Source organism: Eschrichtius robustus, chromosome 2, assembly GCF_028021215.1.
Source record: "Eschrichtius robustus isolate mEscRob2 chromosome 2, mEscRob2.pri, whole genome shotgun sequence".
NCBI classification, from domain to species: domain Eukaryota; kingdom Metazoa; phylum Chordata; class Mammalia; order Artiodactyla; family Eschrichtiidae; genus Eschrichtius; species Eschrichtius robustus.
Genome location: NC_090825.1, coordinates 41,352,697 through 41,378,072, shown reverse-complemented (window position 1 = coordinate 41,378,072; position 25,376 = coordinate 41,352,697). Strand labels below are relative to the sequence as shown.

Sequence of the window (25,376 nt, the reverse complement as noted above, 5' to 3'; positions counted from 1 at the left end):
TAATTTTGAGATTATGCTCCCAGCTCCGGCTGGCCTATCTTTGGACGGGAGACAGTCAGGGGAGAGTAAAGATAATTCAGTGTAACATCTTTATTTCTGTTGGAAAACAGCTCTGAATTTATGCCAAATTTTAGTAGATCTTAAAGAGACCATTAAGTTTCTTTTGCATATTAAAGGTAATTGGTATCTACAATTCTTAAAACTTCTATGGGATCTCAGGTCCTTTATTCTCTTAAATTATTGAGACCTCAGAGGGTTTTTGTTTATGTAGCTTATATGTATGTGTCGATATTTATATATATCAATATTTTCCATGTTAGGAATTAAAGCTGATAAATTTTAAAAATATTTTTCAATTCCTTTAAAAGTAACAATAAACCCATTACACATCAATATTAAAAAATGTTTTAATGTAAATTAACAGTTTCCAAAACAAACAAAAATATTTGAGAACGGTGGCAAATCTCCTTAATGTCTGGCTTAGTAGAAGAGGACCGGATTCTCATAGCAGCTTCTACATTTAGTCTGTTGCTATGTGTTATTTGGGTTGGAGTGAAAAAATTCTAGCCTCACACAGATAAATTCAAAAAGGGAGACGTATCTTAATAGCCTGTTCGGATGATTGCTGATCGTCTTGTTTCATATGACACCGGAATTCTTTAACAAGTGGTAGATTTTAAAGGTCATTTGCGATGTGGAATCTGAAAACCACATCCATGCACTTTTTTTTTTTTTTTTTTTTAAATTTACTTATTTATTTATTTATTTTTGGCTGTGTTGGGTCTTCGTTTCTGTGCAAGGGCTTTCTCTAGTTGTGGTGAGCGGGGGCCACTCTTCATCGCGGTGCGCGGGCCTCTCACTATCGTGGACTCTCTTGTTGGGAGCACAGGCTCCAGACGCGCAGGCTCAGCAGTTGTGGCTCACGGGCCCAGTTGCTCCGCAGCATGTGGGATCTTCCCAGACCAGGGCTCGAACCCGTGTCCGCTGCATTGGCAGGCAGACTCTCAACCACTGCACCACCAGGGAAGCCCCCATGCGCTTTTTGTATTCAGTTACATAACATCCAATGATCAGTCTTGTGCTCTGAGTGTGTTTTTTTTTTAATCTATGCATGTTTTTGTACCATCATGCATTGGTCATTTGGGAAATATTGATTCATTAAGTTAGGTAGATCTTCCAAATGTTGAAACATTTTATAATAAATATCTATTAATATCATCACCAATCTCATCATTGAGAAGCTGTCAAGATCTCAGTGATGCAAACATTTTCCCAAAATTCTAGTTTTGGCTTGAAAACAAATTTTACCACTGACAACAAATACTATCAGTTGTTTTCCTTGAAGTTACAGGCTTACGTAATCATTTTTGAGAAAATGTCTATCAAATACTCAAGACTGAATATAATCATAGTTTGTCAGTTGAAATTTCAAGTAAAAATGGGATTCCAGCAAAATAAAAACGACCAGTTTAGCTCACAACTGAGTTGCACTGATGCTTAACCTCCAAACAACCATGTGCTTTGGTGTGTAGCAAAAATGCTTTTTGCCTGCTTCTCATTTAGTTTTTTTTTTTTTTTTTTAAAGACACGTTTAAGAGCTAATTTGATAAAACTAAGACTTTTTAACTGCTTTATTAAGTTCATTCTTAGGTGAAACTTGCTCCCCGCCCTGGCAAATACATGGTGGTCAAGGATACAGTGACTACTAGTTTGAAGCCAGCACTTCTGATCATGTTAGGTTACCCTCAAATTTATTCACCTTTGTTTTGCACCATTAGCAAAAATGTCAGTGTGGTGAAAATAGCAAATAACGTCTTATTCTAATTATAAAAACAGTGTTGATTCCTGGGTCTCCAGAAAGAGTCTTGAAGAACACTCTTTGAGAATGGCTACTTCTTCTGCCCGAAAGTATATGGATAATTACATAAACCAAGTCTTGGATATTTATTTACACATAATAATGATTGTATTTTGTGTGTGTGTGCTTTCTGCTCATGAGCCAACAGCTAGTCACATGGCCTAAATTGACATTTATATGCTCTTTTGGGGGGTAGCTGAGGGAGGCTTTGTTGGTGTCCCCCATAACCCCATTTCCATGAGCACCAGACTGACTTTCAACAACTTAAACCTCTTGGAATTCTCTGTCTGGGAGCGTTCTCTGGCTGCTGAGTGCCTTGGGAAAAATCAAGTAAATTTAAATAAAATTAAAAATTCAGTTCTTCAGTTGCACTGACCACATTTCAAGTGCTCAATTGCCACGTGTGGCTAGTGGCTACCATGTTGGAAAGCATAGATGTAGAATTTTTTTTTTTTTTTTCCATCACAAAAGGTCAGTAGGACATCACTGGTCTAGAGATCAGATTTTCCATAGGGAAAACTTGGAGCAACTGTTTTATTGTTGTAGTTGACTCCTGCATATTCCTGGTTTGTTTGTTTGTTTTTTAGCTCATCGGGTCCACCTTTCAAAGAGCAACTCTTTCAATGAACTTATTCATAGCATATTAATTTACCATGAGGGGACTAAGCATCTTTTTGGCTGCAAATAACAAAATAGTCTTCTAAAATTGGCTTGAATAATTGGCATGTACTGTGCTCACAGAATGAGTTCTTATAAGACAGAACTGGGGATAGGTTCTGCTGCTCAGCACCGTTCTCAAGGACCCAGGTTCTTTCTGTCTTTCTATTCTGATGTCCTCAGTATGTTGGTATGTCTCCTTTAAGGTTGCTAGGAGGCTAACATTGTTCAAAGCATCACCTGATCACCTAATGAAATCTAAACAGTAGAAGAAAGAGGAGGCTCTCTTTGGGCATCTATCTTTTTAATGAGGAGCAAAATCTTTTCCAAAAGCTCCCAGCAGACTTTTGTCGAGTCCTGTTTAACCAGAACTGAATCAGATGTCCATGCTGCAAGAGACAGAGGCTGGGAATACCAGTACCTGGCATTTTTAACCTCTATAATGGTAGACTGGCTCTGCTGGTAAAGAATGTGAGCCTTATAAAGACTGAAAGTTTGGTCTTGTTTTGTTTACTTCTGTGTCCCAGCACCTAAGACGATGCCTGGTGCTCAGTAGATATTTATTAGAGGAATGAATTAATGAATTAAAAAGTCCATGGTGTGCCATAGAAATGAACCTGCCCAATGAGGACATTATGCTCCTGTCTTCTATCACTGCTCTTGTGTGGTACCTTGAACCAGGCTATCCTAACTGATTGGCTCTCAGAATGAACCCTTAGATTCCCAAGACTTCCTTACAACCCTCAGTAAGGAGATCTCAGATCTTGGGTAATGAGGACATTCGGCAGCACCTTCCACCCAAGCTCTCTACTGTTTAGACCACCCCTTTGATTTTTAATCTAAATGAACAAAGTATAGATCAGGTTTGAGTTTGGTACTTATCCTTTTTATATAACAATTGTAATTTTAGGGACGCAGAGCACGCAATTTCCAGTCATTAGAATAAGAGCAGGCTCAGACTGCTGTTAGATATGCTGTCCTGTGTGTGTTACCCCGTGTGGATTTGGTTTGTAGGTTGGGAATGCTGGGATGTGGGCAATCAAATAGGTGTTCCGAATTTCCCCAGTTAGGCTCACTTCTCAAAGCACCTGGCAGCTGGGTGGATGACACATCCCTTTCTCATCTGAAGTTGGTGAGTGAACTTAAGGCCCACTCAGCTGGACTGAACAGCTGTATCCCACCCCCCACCCCATTCCTGGTTTCCTCGGCCCTGATCTGGGTTGAGGCTGCTGCTGACTAAAGCGGTTGTGTGGGAGGCTGAACTGAAACTTACAATTCCAACCTCAGTGCTTGTGATGAAAGTCAGAAATGCTAAGATTGGGCCGATGACTGTGTAGCAGGAGATTGAAGAAAGGGGTCTTTGCAATATTAATAACATATTCATATATTATGTCGTATACAGGGCATTTTAAAAAGTTATGGTATTTGGGTTTGTTTCATCCACCAACACAGGCCTGGGACTGTCATTTCATCTCACTAGGTTCCTTATGGTCTCCTAAATGTGACAGGTGAAAATAGTTTCTTGTTGAAAGAGGACTTCACAAGTTGGATTTCCAGTATGTCGCACATATTTCCAGTGAACAAGTTTCATTAAAACATGCATCTAGTATTCTTCTCCTTATATTTCACTCCCTGGATACTCTCCAATGCTATGGCCATGTTTTTTTCCTCTCATACATTTGCAGACCTCATTGTAATCAGCATTACTTTACAGGCTTTGAGGGTTTGAGCTAAGAGGAATAGTGGCTTTCTAAATACTTCTTGTAGGTCCTAGCTCAGTGACTTGTATAGAATAGACAATAATACTATTCGTTGAATTAATTGGTTGGGAAATGTTCTTGGACAGGTTCCCACTCTGAGCATTAATATATATAAGCACTTAGGTACCTTTTATTCTAGCAGGTTCCCTTTTTCCCCCTCTTGGCTCATGTGGTAGTAGAGTTCTTTATTTAGCTTTGTCACCTTTCTGGTCGATGATCCTTCTATTTCAATCACAGTAGACCTAAATATATTCCTAGTTGCCTAGCCTTGGACACATTATGTAATTGTTTTGTGTCTTGATTTCCTTATTGATAAAATGAGAGTGATAAAAGTACCTACCTCATAAGACTGTCATGGGCCAGTGACTTAATACATGTAAACACTTAGCACAACCAACATTTATTTCAGAACTGGAGTTGGTCAACCTCCACTGCTGGTTGGCTATGGATACAAAAGTTTGGCGAAATCAATGAAAGCATTCTGTGAGCACTAGTGAGGTCTATAGAATTTATGATAAAGCATGTTGCATATATTCTTATTATATGAAAATTGTGTGCTACACATCCTTTATGTAGGTAAAATGTATAAAAAGCTTGTGTATGGATACATGTGCGCACAGCATTTTTGTTATTTTAAACATTTACCACCAGGTAACACTGTCCCTACTTTTGTTCTTCAAGCTTATGGATGTTTCTCTCCCATATGGATAATGTCTGGATGTAGCCTGTAGCAGATGTTGTTGGTACCCTACCCAGATCTCCTTTACTGGGCCAGTGCATCCATCTCCCAGCTGCTGTGGGTATTGGCTGCTAATGACTCACACCTGTACCCTTCTCCAGAGGCCTGCCCTTGGCTGACAGTAATTGCCTCAACCAAGTATGTTGGGGAGATTATGAGATCATGCCCCAGCCCCCCCTCCTGTTCCCCAGGGGTGGCTCATAGCCAATGACTGTTCAGGGGTATAACAGCCCAGCCCCCTTGCCTTTTGGATGGGGCAAATTCCGTGGTTCAGTCCACATTCTAGAACTGCTCATTGGATCAGACTGAGGCTACATTTCTGAAACCATATCTTTGTGTAGCTCCTTCCCCCATTCTGGCTTGCTTCTTTCTCTCTTGTTTCTCCTGACAGCACTCTGTCTATACTCAGGTGTGTAAGAAATGCCGTCTCAGGCTCTGCATGTAGGGAACCTGACCTAAGATGTTGCTAATTTCAGTGCCCCTATTGTTTTCTTAGTTCCACCATCACTTATGCAACTAATTCCCTATATTAAATAATCTCTGGCTTAAATTTCCTCTCTTTGTTTTGTTTTCTTGGTTGGACCCTGCCTGATTGGCATTAACCCTGCTCATATCCCCTGTCTTTACATATTTAAGGTTGCTCAACATCAAATGCCCTTGTTCTTATTATATACCTGGTTATTTCACATAGTATTTTGATGAATACCCCAGATTTCAGAACCTCAAAATAAATGTCAAAGCCTGAGTCAGTTACACCTCCCTCTTAAGATTGTTGTAAGAAGTGTATGAGCTATTTTTTTTGAAAATACTTAGCTCTGTGCCTGGAATGTAGAAGTTCTTAATAAATGGTAGATGTTTGGTTGATATTACTCTTTTAAGAGACTTGCCCAGTCTGGATAAGATGCCTCATCTCTTGTTCCCAGAGAACCCTAATAAGTTCCTCTATCACAGTGCTTTATTACTCTTTATTATAATCTTTTTTTTTTATTCTATTTCTCCCAGAAAAATATGAGCTTCTCAGTGTCATCTAGTGGCATATTGGCTCTCCAGGGGAAGAAAAGACCTGACAGATAGCTTTTGCTGATTTTTCTTGGCGAAAATACTCCTACCCTATCCATTTTTGAGCTACCAAAATGATGTCACTGAACAGTGCTGGGAAGAGACACACAATTGGCACACCAACTCCAGTCTCTACTCTGAATCCCTAACACTCAGCACAGTATATCCACCACTGGAGCTAGATGTTCAAGAGATGCCTAAAATATAGTTATTGAGTGGTCAGAACTTGATTATATGCCCTAAATTGGTGAAATTCCTTGATATCTAATTTTTGTTATGTAACCAATAACTTGTATTGGTTATATAACTTCCCCCCCCCAATACACACATATGCACAAAAATTGCCCATGCTATTCATGAATCAAAGAAAAGGAAGTATTCATCATGATGTAATGGGAAATACCCATGCCTTCCCTGGGCAAGTTGCCTACTAACTCAGACACAGATCTCAAGTTTGTGATTTGCTATACACATGAATGGAGCTTAGTCACTTCACCTCTCTTGGCCCCGGTTTCCTCAGAGTTGGAAGCCTAATGAGTGTATAATTTCATTTCCTCCTTCCCTCATTCCTGTATCACACTTTGAGTTGTACATTATGCTAGATATTGGAAATATGACAAGGAATAAGACTTGGCCCTTGCTGATGAGCATCTCAATATCTTTTTCTATGAACATCCCATCAGACTGAGGCCATGAGTGTGCTCATTGCCTAATGGTGTTAGGCAGATGTACCAAAGGCCAAGATTTCACTTCATTACAAACTTTAGCACTTTGACACATAAAGGTATTGTGCTAATAGTTTTAACTTTCTGGATAAATTAAACAAGGCTGTCCTGATCAGTGTAAGCAGTTCTCAGAAAATGTCAACAAGATAATGTTCATGGTATGGAGAGAACCCTTGGTGAACAGCTTGGTTATACTGCTGTCTGAGTTAGGCTCAAACTCAGTCTATAGAGAGGGTAGTTTTTTCAGGACTATTAAGCAAAATCTGAAAACATTCTTTTGTGTTTAAGTCTAAGAAGTACTTGTCCTGATTCTTTCTTCCATGTTTTGATAAGAAAGGCATGAAGAATGACTCTTAAACTTTTGTGTTCTCCTTCAAGGCCATATCCACCCATTGGCTCTAATGCCTTTGTTCTCATCATCTGTGATCTCCGCACTTAATTTTTAAAGCCGCATTGGTTTCCAATAGGAAATTACTGTTGGGAACATTTTGCAGTTGCTGAAAGCTGTCTTTAAAAAGAGAATTTGTTTTGTTTTTGACAGGGGCTGATAATATCCGGAAATACTGGAGCCGCTACTACCAAGGATCTCAAGGGGTAATATTTGTATTAGACAGTGCCTCTTCGGAAGATGATTTAGAGACTGCTAGAAATGAACTGCACTCAGCTCTTCAGCACCCACAGTTATGCACTTTACCGTTTTTAATATTGGCCAATCATCAAGACAAGCCAGCCGCTCGATCAGTACAAGAGGTATGTCTCATTAAGGCGACAGCTCTTTGTCTGTCTTGTTTGTTGACTTTTGCTGCCATGTTGGAATTGGAAAAGATTCTTGTAATTGGAGATATGCTGGTTTTGCAACACGAAACCTAAGTTTTTTTAGAAAACAGAAAGCCTATATCAATCTGATAAAAATTATTTTTCACACCCCTAACCCCACTTGGAGACCATAGATTTTTTTTTTTAACTGTTTAGCAAAAGTTAAAGGATTTATAAGAATATATTTCTCATCTATTTTAAAGGGCTAAAGGCCTGGTCATTTAACTTTTTTTTTTTTTTACCTCGACAGCTTACTTAGTTCATTCTTCTTTTCAAGGAATGCGTCGTGTGTATTACCATGCATCACCTGCCCTCAAATGTCGTGTTCTTGTCCCTCTGAAATGCTCACTGTGGACGAGAAGCAATGGGTCCTATTCTGTAATCAGCCAGGCTGAAAATTGATGTCTTATCTTGCAGGTTCCATGCCAGCAAATACCTTTTAGTATGGACCCATTCTTTATCTTCCATATTTAATTTCATTTCTTAGCTTGTATCTTTCCTATAAAAGCATGAGACTAATTCTGGGCAGATAATCAGTGTCTCAGCAGAGTTTCTGATTCATGGTGCTAAAGTAATAAGATATGTGAATAGCTTTCAAAACTTAAATTATAGTGAATTTTAACCTTAAGAACAGTGAAATCAAAACTTTTGATGTATTCCTTTACACCTGTAACTTTCAGGATATGTTCCATTACTTCCCCCACGCCCCCCCCCCCACTTCAAAAATTGTGTGCTTCTTTTAGTGACTTCGGAATAATAGGAACCACATTGCCCTTTAGTCTGAAAAATGGATGAGGAGCCAAGGACATAACATGTCCTAACTCCAGACTCTCTCCCACTTTGTGTGGGACCCGTGGGCAAATAGCTTTGTCCCTGTGCCTGTCTTCTCACCTGTAAAATGGGAATAATGTGATTTTTTAAAAATGAGAAGTGAGTGGGATTAATTTGAAGTGTAGGAGGTACTGTATGTAGAGAATTTTCATTTATTTTAGAAAAATAGTAAAGAAGGCAAGGATTTCTTATTAAATAGAGCTTACGTGTATCTTTAGTTGCCTAACTCAGCATTAAGTAGTTAGCACCTTGTTCCTTTTTAGATTTTGTGAAATACCTTATGGATAACATTAAATGATTAAGATAAAAAGAGTAACAAATCTATTCAGACAGTCATCAATGTGCAGATCTTCAGCACTATAATTAGGTGCCTTCCTGATCTGTTCTTCAGAACTCAGATACATCTTTTAACTTCTTAGCACCAGTTTTTCTGTCTGTAAAATGGATATAATAGTGTATAATGATGGGTAGTTATGAATGTTAGATTATGTTTATAAGGTGCTTTGCTGAAAATGCATTGGTATTCTGAGATTCATTGTGGAAAATATAATTTTTTCTTTTTTTGCTTTTTAATTTAAGAAACTGTTTATATGTTTCCATAGACATCAAAAAAAGAAACTAATGAGTTCTTTAAACCTAATATATGACTCATGGTAATTCTCCATAGGAATTAAGGCCTGCTACATTGAATAAAGGAAGCTTTTAACAATTGATTGCTTTGGAGTATGCCATGTGGCTGTTGGCTGGCTGTCTCTCCTAGGAAAAGGGCTGCTATCTTTTTGTGATTCATCTTTTAGTAGGAAGAAGTTGTGAATGTAGAGTAATCATAGATATACTTTGAAAATTATTCTAAACTTGTATATATAGTGGAACATATGTGACTTTGACTTTCCTTTTTACTCATATCCATTTTAAATGAACTTTCCTCAAAATTTTGACTTGTGATGGAATTTGCAAATACCATTTTGAGGACTGCTCTATGTAAAGCATTTTCCCTATGATTATATAAACACGTACTGTTCCAGGTGCATGTTAACATTTTAGACTGCCCTAATTGAATTCATGGACAAATTCCATTGTAGATCTTGAACTTATTGAAACATAATGAAGTGCTTAAACTTACTTTGGATTTGGGAGAGAAAGAAATGGAAGCTTCCTATTTTCCCCATTCCTTGAACAACAGAGGTTTCTCAGTGTAGTTATTATCATGCTTTGCTGCAGTACTCCTAGGAATGTTTTAGGAATTAAATTAATACCTTATTGTTAGCATAAAAATGGAATTGTAAAATGGAATCTTAAACTTGTTTATAAATAGTAACCTCAAAATGGTTGGGAGTAGGCACGAGTAGAAGAGGAGGTAGAAGATTGAGAAGTGAGCAAAGTTACGTGTTACTTGAAATGTGTTGAGAAGTCGTCATCTGTTTATTACTTTCTTTCCTGATCCTAAAGGTATTACGTGCTGTGTGCTGCTCTGTTGCTTATAAACATTTTTATTCATTTGTACCTGCTCATTTGTGTGCACTTTGTGGAATTTCCAAATACTAAAAAGATGGTGTTTTACTCTGCAGAATACCTGTGAATTTTAGGTAAAATTCTGTTCTTTCAGAATCAGGGAAAACGCATTCAGTTTACCAAGAAGCACAGAACAATTCTTTGTTGCAGTTAAGAAAAGATGAGGCATAGAGGCTCGTTGATTCTTCCCCTCCTCCCATTGAAATTATTATATTTTGTGCTTAATGCATTATGCAAAAATTTTGCAATTATTTATCCTGTCACTGGAGTAAAACTTTAAGAATTCATTTATCATTTAATGAGGATATCAGGTTACCACTGAGCTTAGAAGCTGGTAGGAGCCGGTGAAATCCAAAGGAGAAAGCTGAATTATCGCTTGGATTCCAACAGAGGATGAAAATCAGCAGGAAGTTATGTATTTAGTTCCCTCCTCTATGATGTGAGTTTTGCTAGGTTTGTGTTGAGAACTAAGTTAAGATAGGAACAATGGTTAAAATTACTATGTAACCCACTGACAGAGGGCAACATGCCCAATTATTTTGTTGCCCTTTTAGAAAGTAAGTGGAGTCTTGTGCATTGCATAGTTTCCCTTTCTGTGATATACCTACCTGGTAATGACCTATGTTTAACTTACCAGAATTTTAAGATTTTGTGCCTTGAGACTCGATAGTAGAAACATGTTTTTTAACAAATAAGCTTTTTTTTTTTTTTTTTTGTAATAACAAAACACTGGGAAAAAGGACACCCTTTACATACTGTCTGAAAGCCAAGCAGTTCTTGCAACAGATGTTTGTTGTATTCACTTTAGGGAAGTGTAGTTACCACAGTTTTCCAGAATTTACTCATATCAACTATTTTCCTCTGTAGAAAACATAATATAAAAATCTATAATTATGTCAAGTGACCCACTTGATTCATTAGGGAAAATTCTGTTCTAATATAAATGATAAAGCTTTCTAAAACAAGAATCATCTTAAGGGTAAATAGGTTGGTTTTTTATTTGTATTGAATCTAATTTTTTATTTGTATTGTATCTAATTTGTTTTACAGCTCCCACAGGAGAGCATACTTCAGTTCTGAAGGAGGATTTTATGAGAAGTTAAGTTGATAGAGTAGCCAATAAAAGTAATCCTGTTTTCCCTTGACACAGTTGCTGATTGTGATTCTTTTACCTCCTAGCTTTTTCAAATCTTATTCTCATTTTATTGGGCATTACCATGTCTTATAAAATAACACATTTTGTCAACATGAAAGAAATAGTTTATCCTTTCAGCAATCTAATCTGATTTGATATTCATTCATCTCCTTAATCCAAAAGTATTTAACTTTTTTAGAAATAATACATCAAAAATACTGAGTTAACTTGAATATTTTATATTAAAGCCAATATTAAGAAATATGAAAGCTAACACAACATTGTAAATCAACTGTACTTCAATTTAAAAAATGTAAAAAAGGATGAAAACTGTGAAACATAGAATTTTGAAGTAGAATTATAAGGTCAGGTGACACTATTTGGTTCCATGGCTCATTAATTGTAGCATAGGAAAATCCAGCTTATAAATTAGGATGTCAGCATTAAAGTTGAAATTTGTAATCAGGCATTTCTCAGTTTTTGCTCAATTGTAATTTAGTTCGTTATTGTGATGTACATAGAATGTGGTGTTCTATTTGAGAAGAATAGAAGAGTATTTGTGAGTATTTCTGTAATGATATAAACATTACTTTTTTAGACCATGTTTTGTTTTGATTATCAATATTCATGTTTTTTGAATAGTACTTTCAGTATTCACCGTGTCATGAATAGTTTATCTAGTTCTCACTTTTTAGTCTAGACATTTTCTGGAAGAGAGTGCTAATATATGTTTTATGTTATTTAACTATTACATTTAAGTATAATTACTTCTTGTTTATAGATAATTATTTCTACGTCGTGTACTTTTCCCCCTTCCTACAAAGGGTCAGAGAGAGTTTTGCAAGACTGAAATTTTTGGACACTGTTTGTCTGTAAATAATCCGCTAGTTTAAATTTTCTATATTTACACTGCTTCACAGGAGAGCTGTTCTTTTCTGGTAGTTCTATGAAGTAATGAATGTCATCTCTGATTTTACATGACAAATCTTTTATTAGAAGTGCAAAGCAGTGTTTAAATCACATAAAATCTCAGCTTAATTTAATATTACTTTCTGTATATGGAGAGAAAAGTGTGTGTTTGTGTGCGTGTGTGGTATAATCATTGTAAAGTGTCATATACTTTAAATCTTAAGAGTCTTCCAAATATCTTGACCTGCTTCTTGGCAGCATTTTAGAATACTGATTCGATTTCACATAGAACAGTGTACATACCTATTGTGTGAGCAGTTTGAAAACTCCCTCATGGGATGTACACTTATCCTAAAGTGATATAAGAGGTACAACTTATTTTTTGTCCATTCCTTACAGATGTACTCCATTCTGTTACAGTTTAATCTTGGGGAAATAATGAGAACATTTGGAAATCAGTTTTCCATTGAATGACTCAGTGATCTCTTGAAACTGTTTACTCACTTGCAAGAGAAGCTGAAATCGCAATCATTTCAATAGTTAATTACAAAAGTGTCATTATTATAGAGCAACTTTTAGAGACTACTTGAAAGAGCCAGAATATTTTATTTATTGTACTTTTAAAAAATAAATTTATTTATTTATTTACTTACTTATTTGTTTATTTATTTATTTATGGCTGCATTGGGTCTTTGTTGCTACGCGCGGGCTTCTCATTGCAGTGGCTTCTCTTGTTGCGGAGCACGGGCTCTAGGTGCGTGGGCTTCAGTACTTGTGGCACGCGGGCTCAGTAGTTGTGGCTCGTGGGCCCTAGAGCGCAGGCTCAGTAGTTGTGGAACACGGGCTTAGTTGCTCCGCAGCATGTGGGATCTTCCTGGACCAGGGCTCGAACCCGTGTCTTCTGCATTGGCAGGCAGATTCTTAACCACTGTGCCACCAGGAAAGTCCCTTTATTGTATTTTGATGTGCTTTTTCTTTTTATATGCATTCCTTGAAAAAAAATTAATTTGTATATTTGATTTCATTGATTCTAAATCTAGCCATCTGGATCTCACCATTCTAGGGAACCCTGTATACCTGTGTTTCTTGCACCCACCAGGCAATATGATGAGAATATGCCCTGCCCACTGAAAACTAAAGAAATTCCCGTTAACAAATATGTTTCATAAGAAAGGTCCCTTCTATCAAGAAAATTGTTTAGGTGGGATAACAAAGTAATACATTTGAAAATATAAAGTGTATACGCAAAACGAATTCATTATGTTCTTTTATAAAACCCCCATTTCTTTCCACTTTCGTCCTTTATTCAGTCACATGCATATGTTCATTTTATGTAAAGCTGGCAAGTTTTGGAACCTCTTCCAATTCTTACTTTCCTCCTCCAGACAGTTTAGTGCCCAGCTCTCTCACCTGTAGTACTTTTCAGAATTCCCTGGTTGTTTACATCCCCACATCTCCTCCCTTCCTCCCTTCCTTCCTATCCCCCAACACAGACCGGAAAGAACAGACTTCCTTTCTGTCTTTCACGATACCCATATTAAAAATCAGTGTTATCTCCTAATTCCTTCTAGAATCAAATGAAACACCATAGATTTAACAGGTTAATGTGCTTGAGAATTGAATTCCCTTTTCTTTTCTCTGTCATTTCATCTACTACTCACTATTCCTGTCGCCGTAGGAAAACCACCTAAAACTTATGTGTCGCAAGAAGTTTTCCTGGATACCAATGGCTGAGATAGATGCCCTCCTTGTGACTTCCCAAGGCATCCTGGTCTTATCCTAATCATAAAGATTAGAATTAATTGCCTATTAACTTTTCAGTCTACCCTTCAAGATTGCAAGCTACTTGCAGGACAGGAATTCTTGTTTATGTCTCTGTGCTCACTATATATTGTTTGAATGAGTACTACCTCTGAGTCTTTCTGTACATGCTTCCCTGTTGGCTTAATGCCATCAGCTTTGTCTAGATTTCCCTACTCTCCTTTTACTCAGTATGACTCATCTACTTACATCCTTGAATATAAAAATTTTCCTTTTCCTCTGCATCAAACCCTGGCCTTTGAATATTGCTCACGAACCACATCTTCTATGAAACCTCATCACTCCAACCATGTTAATAGTGTTTAAAAGCTTCAATCTGTTAACTACCATATTTACAAGTTTGTTTTAATTTCTTTTTATGTACTTATATTTGTTCACTTGAGGACTTTGCTTACAACAGGTTACTATTTTCTTCCCAAGTCCCTCATAAAAAGTGAGGACATCCTGCCTGAATAATACTATTTTAATATGTTTTTATTAATTGCCTATCTTTTAACCATATAGAGCTTATTTCACTTGCTAGCATCACAAACTATCTTTTACTGTTTATATTTCTCATGTGGAGACTGGTATAGTATATGGTGAAACTCTATGGGAACATAATTGAGATGATTTTAAAGCAATGTATTCAAGTTAAAACATAATAAAAAATGTATAAAAACAAATTTAGCTGTGTAAATTAATGAAAGTATTTATTACATTTGTGAAACTTAGAAGGATTTTTAAAATTCTTACATTTAACAGTTTTTCTTCCTATAAATATTTAAATATTTTACAATAATGAACCATAACTAATACAGTTAGAGTTTGATTTTATCCAAACAGTATTATTTTACTTCTTCATTATTTGAAGCAATATGTATTTGATTGGTTGTACTGGTGAACTTCACCCTTTATATCTGTATTTCAGTTTTGTAATTTGTAAAAATAAGTATTTGATTAACTCTCATTCAGCAAAGGCAGCAAATGATTCTGAGGCAGAAGTTTCCAGAATCATTTCCTTGGTTCTTAGTTTTATTTATTTATTTCATTTGCAAAGAAACTCAGTTACTACACATTCCATAGCTTACAAAGTTAATAAAACATTTGTCGAGTTAAATTTATTTGAAGATAGACACATAGTTAATGCCAGTAAGGTGCTTTGAAGATAAAAAGCACAATAAGTGTTAGTTATTATCATTATGATAATTATTATCATTATTATTATTACATAGTGTCTGCTTAAAAATACCTTTGGTTACTCCGGAATGGCTACAACTAATGAGAGGGGTTAATCTGGACCCAGAACTAGGGATTTGAGACTTAATACACTAAAGGTTTTTTGTTTGTTTGTTTCCTAAATAGATCAAGAGATATGTTTGTTTGTTCTCTTCTCTAAAGAAAAATAAACTTCCTCTAGTGCAGAACCATCAGAACTCATTTTGAATAGTTTGAATATTTTCTTTATATAATCTCTCAAGAGATGTCTGAGGATAGGTTTTCTGAAAAGGGTCTAAAAACATAGGCATTGATTTCTAAATAGTCAGAGCCCTTTATCTCTTAACTATTTCTCAGTTGTGTAAGAGCTCAAATTTATAATTTGTATGTACTAAAAAAATAGAGCATGATTCTAGGAGGAAAATATGAGAGCTTAATTCTTATTACAAAAATGAAAAATTACGCCTTTGGGAAGTTACAAAAATAATAACTAATTACATAAATTAACTCCAGTGAGAGTATTTTACAGCGGATTCTTTAGATTATTCTTTAGAAAGAAGACTTCAAGATTAAGCTAAATTCCTTGCAAGATACTGCAAAGATTGCCATCCCATATCAGACATAAGGGAAGTAGTGAAACATTTTAACAGGCAGATGTATGAAAGTCACATGTATACCAAGCCTCATAATCAGAAAGACATTAGTGACATGTCTGAAGAAGACATTCCCTAATATTATTGCAAATTAAATAAGAAAAGACCTCAAGAGAATGAAAAGAGAAAAGGTGCCTGGAGCCAATGAATTACAATTGACAACCTAAAGGCACTTGAAGAACCAATTGCTAGAGTGATTGCAAAGCTATTCATAGTGTGCAGCAGACAGAGCACAGCCAAAAGCTGGAACAATGCCTCCAGTTCAGCAATATTGCTTCAAAAGAATGGAAGGAGGGGAACGGGAAGAGCCACTGACCCTGAGACCAATTTCCAGGCAGCTGCACAAACTATATACTGTAATTAAAGGTTTCGACCAGTAATCACAGCGAAGCCAGACTACAGAAAGTCTAGGGAAGCAGCAAGGTTTATAATGAGGCAGACATCCTTAACTTAAAACATGGAAAAAGCAGGTAAGAAAACCAGTCCATTTCTGGCAGTGACTTTGAAAAGCTCAGCTGTGGTAGCACAAATATGAAAATCATGTATTTTTAGACTTCCTCCTGTAAGAACAAAAGCACGTAACGAAAGATACCTGCTTTCATCTGTTGAGATGAATAGACTACTCTGCTGCTCAGAAACAGGCATTTTCTCCTTGCCACTTTAGTTTTTTTCTTTACCTATGAATTGCATGTGCCTTTGATGAAAACAATGAACTAGACGTGGGCAATGGTACAGACAATAGACTGAATGGTGCTTAGAAGTGGCCACTCTTCCAATGCTTCTGGGCTGTGGTAGAAATGAACTCATCCGCACCTGAGTAATTTGTCTATAGAACCTCTTCTCCCTTTTGTTCACTGGTGTCTAGACTCATTCTTTTTCTTTCTTTAGTAATATCTCTTTATGTAGAATTCCATATGCAGCCACAACTCTCTTATTTAAATATTCACATACCCACTTTGAGTATTTGTTTCTTGAGAAAAGGGGTATCTAGTGGTTCGAGTGCAGGTAAGGTGCAGACTTTCAGTACAAACAAGAAGGTGTTCTTACAAGAGTTGAACAAATAAAAATAGCATCTCAGTTTGCAGGCACTGCATAGTTCCTTCCAGACTGGGCCTATTAAGGCCTTTAACTTCTTTACTAGAAATTCTGAAATCCAAATTTCATATAAATCTTTGACCAAAAATTTTAAAAAAAGAACATCTACAAGTTTTCTACTCATATGTAAAGGAAAAGAGTCAAGTAGAATTTCATTTTGTTTTATTTAGGCTTACAATTAAACACATTCAAGTGTCTGAACTCATTAGTGTGTGTATAGACTGACTGAGTTTAGTTCATTCCACACCTGAAATAAGATTATGGAGCTTGAAAAGAATGCTTTGTAAAGACTGTTTTGACAGTAAATAGCTCCATAAAATAACTGGAATTGTTTTCATAAATGACAAGTAAAATCAATTGAGCCTTATGGGAAGAAGGTTCTATGTATGAACTGTGAAATAATTTGGATGTTGCATAGAATGATATAATTTTAACATGGAGAATTTGTAGTATATTATTTATTTTTAGACTGTAGTTATGCCTGATAATTTGTCAAGCCAAAATAAGTCTTTACTGAAAGGGGGCCAGAGTGGAAAATCTGGGTAACTTGTGTGTAGTTTAGACAGGAGAACAAAGAAATAATGAAATAGAAAATAAGAGCTTGGCAGGGGAACCCTTAGAGAACAGCTGGTTGAAGATTACAATTGTTAACGGTGCTATAAAAGAAAGATATTCTGTCATCATGATCTAGCACATTGCGTTGAGGAGAAGATTGAGTAATCATTAGAGGGATCCTGAAAAAATAAACCAAAAAAGATCTTGAGATAGAGGTATAATCAATATGCAGTAAGTAGTATCATTGATACTGTTGTTATTGTTATTACTGTTATGCAAAAGCAGATGATCTGCCCAGACAAATGCCCCGATTTTCCAAAACATAAACACATAAATTCTTGAGAAAGAACGCCTTTCTTTCTTGTTATATATAAAGATTTACATTTTACTCAGTTCTAATATAGTTTCATTTAAAATGGTACTTGTCAAACTTATTGGAAAGTGAAGTCTAAATATCTGAATTATTTATATGTGTAGGTAGAGATTCATAAGTGTAAAAATGCATGTTACTGCAGGTTTGGGGCAATAAAAAATGATACTGAATTTCCATATTTTTATCTTGACCTGATGTTTTTTCTTTAAACCTCAAGTCTTGATATCTTTCTGTTTTTTCTTAATAATAGCTTTTAATGATTTTTATATTAATACGCAAACAAGCTCATTTTTTTTTAGGTGAAAAGGGAAAACAGACTTTTAACATGAGATCACTAGATTGCTTGAGCCTGTTATAGTTAACAGAAAATTTTTATTAATATAGCTATCTCTTTTACACTTTACAAAAAGCTCTCTCTGTCTTTTTTTTTTTTTTTGTCTTTTAAACTTTATCAGCACAGTTTTCTGCCCTAGGGAAATACCATCTTTCTGTAACGATTCTCAATGTGCAATGCCCTTTAATTATTTAGAACATTAGTTTTAGCAGTGTTGATGCACAAAGTATAGAATATTTTGTTGAATCTGCACTAACTCCATATGAGGCTCTAGACATTGCTTTTTTTGGTAAAACACTAGATACAAATCTGTGTTTTTGTAGTTTCATCTGTTAAAAAGGGAATATAAAAATTGTAATTCCTTTAGTACTTGTTTACTTGTTCTTGTTTGGATTCTAGTTAGTCAAGATTTTGTCATATGGTTCTTTAGCCGTAGTAAAGCTGAACTGAAAAATGTGTGCTATTAAAAATGTCATATCTTTAAGATGTTTAAGCAAGAGATATGGCTGTAATTCCTGGATTTACTTACACTGAAATTATTTTTAGAACAGCAGCTCTTCTCCAGCTCAGTTTGAACACGAATATGGACAAGTTTATAAGGAGTTGTAGTTGAGATTACTTGACCCATTCTCTGTCAATTAAGATTATCTGACTAACATCCTATAGAAAATGTATGTCTATCATTTTCACTTGGATCTCCATGGAGTATTACATAATCTTTAAAAATCCATTTTAATTAATAATCTGATTAATAAAACCATATAGCATACTTTTAAGAGGGTACAAAAAAGTATACAGTGAAAAATATTCTCTTTACTCCTCATGAGCCCTGTTCCACTCTAATCTATAACTCTCAGCCTTCAGCCAGCCTACATTATTATAAAACTTTGAATATCAAAAGGTTAGAAACACCAACCTAATGCATTTTGCTTAACATAATGAAATATGGACTATACATTAATGAACATAATTATATTAAAGCTAGTACTTCTAATAGCAGTAAAATGTTACAATTATTTTAAGAAAATTAATTTTAATAGTTCATTCTCTAGATTATTACCATGAGTTTTAAGAGGTTTATTAAGTCAAATTAACAGAACTCCAATTCTGATTACATGAGAAAGATATATTTGATTGTATGAGGATATGTATCCAAGGAGTCATACTCAAATTATTTAAATTATGAAAATTTCAAACAGGGACTTCCCTGGTGGTGCAGTAGTTAAGAATCCACCTGCCAGTGCAAGGGACACGGGTTTGATCCCTGGTCCGGGAAGATCCCACATGCTGCGGAGCATCTAAGCCCATGTGCCACAACTACTGCAGCCCGCATGCCTAGAGCCCGTGCTCCACAACAAGACAAGCCACCGCAATGAGAAGCCTGCGCTCCGCAATGAAGAGTAGCCCCCACTCGCCGCAACTAGAGAAAGCCCGCGCACAGCAACGAAGACCCAACACAGCCACAAATTAAAAAAAAGAAAAAAAAAATTTCAAACATACAGATAAGTACAGAAAATAACAGAAAAAGGCATCCACCCAACACCCAGATTTAGCAAATATTAACATTTTTACCATATTTGTTTCAGAGCTTTTCTTTAAAGAAACAAATCATTAAAGATGCATTTAAAGGCCTATGCCCTCAGTTCTTCAGAAGTGAGTCTATGTTCCAAGGCATGACTGTGCCGTAGTTTTTATTCATTCATTCTCTTATTGATAAACTTTTAGGTTGTTTCTAGATTTTTGAGATTATAAACAAAGTTGTTGATGATTATCTTTGTATGTGTTTCCTTTTGTATTTTTGCAAGCATTTCTCAAGTATATAATGTAAAATTGGAATTACTGGGTCAGAGGACATACACATGTTTAACTTGAGGTGTATTTAACTTGGCATTTTGGGTTTGGAGATGACAAACAGTAAGACTCTGAGGTCAGAATCTGGACTTAAATCCTGCTTACTGTTGACCAGCTGAGTCATATTGAGCAAATACTCAATACTTTAAGTCTGTTTCCTCATCTGTAAAATGGGGATAATCCTAGAACTTACCTCGTAGCGAGCAGTGAGGATTAAACGAAGACTGAGCCCATAGAGAGTGCTCAGTCAGAATTAATTGTTGCGCCTTCCCCTCCTCCGGACGGCGATGTTATGAGGATTGAATGGCACTTATAAATGTGTCTGGTACAGTGGCCCGTCAATGCTCGTCAGATATGCAAAAATGAGACAGAAAACAGTCCATCTAGGCACAAATATTTATATGCTCTTTGAGGGTGCTCAAAGAATAAATTACAAATACCAAAAAAAAAAAAAAAAAAAAAAACTGAAAGGAAAACAAAGAAGCAATGAGGACCTTATACAACCCTTACAATTTTCGTTAGATTAGTTATAAGCAATTAATTTATTTTACTTTCTTTCATATATACAGAGTTCTTGTCAGAAACTGCTTTTTTTTTTAATTGTTACGCTAATAAAACATCCTTTCCTCTTTTGTTGTGATGAAACCAGAAAGATCAAATCTTTCGGTGATTTTCCCTTGCACAATTTGATACTAAAGCTTGTTCTTGATGATGTTCCAGATAGATCATTCTGCCTTAATTTTTTAATATGTCAGTTTGGCAGTACTGTCGAGTTAGTAGCTTTGTCTTTAAAACAAACAAATACAAAAGCAAATGTAGAATGTTATACTTTGCCAAAGCATAAATATAAGGGAGTTGCTTGCACTAGCTGTGGACCTACCTGCAGATCTCTAGGTTTCTGGCAGGCACCACAGAAGCCCAGAAATCTGCTTTTTATAGTGTGTCACTTGGTGTGTTCTCAGGATGTGATTGACAGGCTTGTTGTTTCCTCTCTTTGAAGGTCCAAGAAGTTACTCGGATTATTTTAGAGTGTTCGTCGCACCAATTCTTACTTTCAGATTTAAATAGAATCTTCTTAAGCCTTAAAGGTGGATTACTTTGCATTACTTTTATGGCTTTTCAATGTTTTTGGACCTATTTAAGAGCCCTCCTAAAAACGGGATTTCCTGGAGTGTGTTTTCTTTTGGGGGAAATTTTAAGGATTCCTTGTGGACTTTCCCAAAGCCCCAAATTTACCAACCAGAAGGGCCTGCTGAAAACAAGTTACTTAATAAAAAAAAATGAAAACAGGGTGTATGAGGAGAAAACCTCACCGTATCTCTGTATTCCTTATAATAAATCAGACCTGTGTGTGTGTTTAACAAAAAGGAGGGTGTGCTTTCCCCCCCCTTCATTCTCCGTTTCTTTTGATCATTGATCTGGGTGACCCCATGCTCAGGGTTTTTTTTCCTTCATTTGACATGGACAGATTTTTGAAGTAGAGCTCTCCTTTGGGAAGGCCAGCCAGTTCCACTTGACTAACCTGTGATCTAATGACAGTAATGCAGGGTTACAGTGGCCATTTTGTGCGCTTTGAGGAGGATGGCCAGACAGAGTGGGAGAAAGGCCATGTCTGCGGAGAAAAAGAGAGGCAGGGTGATCGAACAGTGTGAAAAAGACTTGTTAGCCCACATTAGTTTGCCTGATTTACTTCACAACAGGTCAGGAAAGGCCAACAGCACGGTTGTCGTTAAATCACAAAGTTGAAAATCCCAGTATTAGAAAGCTTTCAGATCTCTGAGAGCTATTCATTCCAAAGTTGGTTTTAACCCACCTTTGAGCTGTACCAAACAGGGGAGCATCACACATTCCTTCAGTCTTACATATATTTATGAAATAATTCTGGGACTCTGGGTTCTTTTTTAATGCTGCTAGTTTTCAGCACCCTGTCATGGTTGGACCTTTGTGCAATGAGCTTGGATGTAAAAGAGAAGCCAAATGCAGAGCAAGTCGTTGCACTTTTTATGCCCTATGCTCGACCCTTAATGAGGTGCCCATGCATTTCATTTGGAGATGCTGCAAGAGTGCCTTGGTGAATTCCCATCCTGACAGCAGGACGAAGCTCTGAAATTTGTCCCTGCACGTCTACTCGGATGTGCATCTGTGCGTGTAAGCGTCCACGTGCTTGTGTGTCCTCCCCGTAGAGTACAGTCATTGTTAACTGAGAAAGCTAAATTAGGTTTCAACGTTTCTTCCACCTCAAGCTTAAACTGGTATATTTTACAGCTTACTGTTGTTTATGAAAGAAAATAGATGACTTATCAAAAAATAACCAAGTTCCTGGAACATGTTGCCAGCTTAAATGTTATTATAGGAAACCAAAAGTGATCTTTTTGAATTTTTAATATTTCCCTTCATATTCAAAAGGACTTTGGAATTGATATATTACCCCCCAAAATACAGTTAAAAGGTACATTAGATAGACCAAATTTAAGCCTAACATTGTGACCAGCATATGAAGACCTACGTGTAGGGACTACAGTTGGCAAAAGGAAATTTTCCAAAAATGAAAGCTATCTTGGTTCAGAATTTGAAGCATATTTTAGTTTTTTAAAACGTCATTAGTCATTTAACAAAACAACAATGTACTCATTCTCTCAACCAGTATTTTTTGCACGCTTGCTGTGTGGCCAAATACTGTCCAAGGAGATACAAAAATGAATAAAATATGGTCCCCTCCCTCAAGTCACCTACATATAACAAATCATTACAATATCATGGTAAGAGCCAATGGAAATATGTAAGGAGTATTATGGGATCACAGAGGAGAGACTGAAATCATTTGAAATAACATGTGTGTAGTACAAGGTATGTTTCACATACATTATCTCAGGTAATTCTCTCAACTGTCCTGGGGAAGCCTGGTGTTATATTACTTCCTTATCCATTTTATAAATGAGGGTTCCAGAAATGAAATGATAAATTACCCAAGATCCAGCTTGTGACCTGAACCCAAGTCTTTGGACTTCAACTCATCTGCTCTTTTCACTTCACCACGATAATCTCTTGTCATTGAATTTATGAAAAACAGAAACATTTTATTTGATTTTTAAGATATAACTTAATTTTCTTTTTTTCACTTTGAAGTCTTGAATCAACTTTTTCTCTTGAATGTTTCTTGCTACTTGGATAGGCCCCAGCTGCCAATTTGCAGATGGGCCCTTTTTACAAATGAGCTCGGTTGAAATGAGAGTAATATATTGAAGAAACTAAGCCAAGTATGTTTTTATATATTTGTGAAACAGAGTGACTATTGTATTCCAGTACTTGGGGGAGAAAGCCTGCTGATTTGGGCTTAACTTACTGTCCAGTCCATCTTTGTTTTTAGAAATAACACAAGACTGCATTAGAGAACGAATGACACTGAAAGCAATTTCTGCAGACACCCATCCTCCTCCCTAAGCTTTCCTGGCTGTAACCCACCTCTAGCAGCTTTCAGGCTCCATTCATTCATGTGTTTATATTCCTCAGTTTTATAAATGAGAGACAAGAAGGAGAAGGGAGGATCAAAAAGGGTCTTTGGGAGCAGAAGGAACAAGTTAAGAAAAGGAGTGGAAATATAAAAACATGTTATATTTTGGGAATCGTTAACTGTTCTAGAGAGATCAATACATTTTCTAAATGAAACCCTTTATATGCTTAGATGAGAAATAACCATCTAAAAGAGTTAAAAAGGTTTGCATTAGGTAATAGTTCCCTTTTTTGGTACCTCCTATTAAATACTTCTACCGCGCAGGTGACGTGTGATGGAGGAAAGACAGGCTGGGATTTTAGATCAACTCATCTGATCTCAAAGTGGCAATAGATTCCTAAATTCTCTCTATCCTATAAAATGCTGTGGGCCCACGGAAGGATACAACACATTAGAAAATATTTCTTAGCTCTCAAAAAAATTCTGAGTTTTAATTTTATACCACTGTTGTCTTCTTTGAATAATATCATTGCACCCTATCTCTATTACAGAAATCATTGATGTTCTTGTTAAGAAACTTGCTAAGCTACCTTTTATTGAGCCAGCAGATATTCCCTGGGAGAAGGAATCTCTGTTTTGATTACTGATGTATCTGTGGGTGCCTAGAACACCTCCTTCAAACATAGTAGGTGCTATAAATATTGTCAGATAAACAAATTTATTCAGTGCCTGTAATGGGCTAAACTGTATAGTGATCAATATACAGACCAAATCCCTGACATTGAGTAGTGTTCCAAGTGGACAGTTTTCAAAACTGTTTTCTTTATAGTGTAGTGACAGTAAATCACTTTTAGAGATAGATAAAATGAAAGATTTAGATGATGGTAAAAAATGATTATAGGGACTTCCCTGGTGGCGCAGTGGTTAAGAACCCGCCTGCCAATGCAGGGGATACGGGTTTGGGCCCTGGTCCGGGAAGATCCCACATGCCGCAGAGCAACTAAGCCGGTGCACCACAACTACTGAGCCCGCGTGCCACAAGTACTGAAGCCTGCGCACCTAGAGCCTGTGCTCCGCAACAAGAGAAGCCACCACAATGAGAAGCCTGCCCTCCGCAACAAAGAGTAGCCCCCGCTCGCCACAACTAGAGAAAGCCCGTGCACAGCAACGAAGACCCAACACAGCCAAAAATAAATAAACTTATTAAAAAAAAAAAAAGATTATAATGCAGCATTCCTAAAAATGCTTGACGATTTTTATTCGGATATTTAAGAGAAAATAGGAATTGTTATTTAAAATACCCATCTGAATTACGTGCCCCGGTATTTTTTTTTTTTTTTGGTTTGTTACTGCTATTTTATTTGCTGGGAATTTCAATGTTTTATTCCTGAATTAAAAATGTTTAATATTGTCATGTTAAAACATAATTCAGATATTTCTGACAAAATTGATTTAGTAGAATTGTTTTTTTCTTCTCTACCCTTGAAGAAATGGAAGTATGTTTAATGTAGTGGAGAAACATGGCAATTATTCAGGAGCTTTGAGTAGAAACCTTATAAGACCAGTCATGGTGGAACTCAGAAATTTGGTGAACATCAAGATTAACTGGTATGACATTTGCTAAGGCAGGTGGTAAATGTCAAAAAAGTATCTGCTTGCCCTGTATGGCATATATGCACCAAGTCTTGAAGAATCATTGGGTCGCTGGGGTAATCATCTGAAATGCCTTTCATCTGTTTCACTAATTGTTTCACAGACTAAACCCTGTATAGAAACCTTCCCTCTAAGACCACACTGAAAACACATCTGCACTTAAGGATGCAGATTTTTTTTAATGTATGTGTATATGTAACCATGGTAAGTTGATGTTTAAAATAATCTGTCTTTATAGCAGACTCTTTATGTTCATCAGGGTATATTTCCAACTTCCCTCCAATAGAGAAGTCACTTAGCTGTGTAATATTGATACTTAAAAGACTAAGTCATTTTTGCACATTTCCAGAAATCACTTTCCTATTTCAGAAGAGGTTGGATAACCCAAATCA

At 36.3% G+C, this 25,376-nt stretch overlaps 1 protein-coding gene across 1 annotated transcript in view; it reads left to right on the top strand.

Annotated features, from left to right (window-relative positions):
* Positions 1 to 25,376, top strand: part of ARL15 (ARF like GTPase 15) — a 416,961-nt gene that overhangs the window by 192,481 nt on the left and 199,104 nt on the right. The window contains exon 4 of the mRNA XM_068535336.1: positions 7,340 to 7,548. Within this exon, the coding sequence (XP_068391437.1) occupies positions 7,340 to 7,548 (209 nt within the window). The remainder of the gene's footprint in view (positions 1 to 7,339; positions 7,549 to 25,376) is intronic.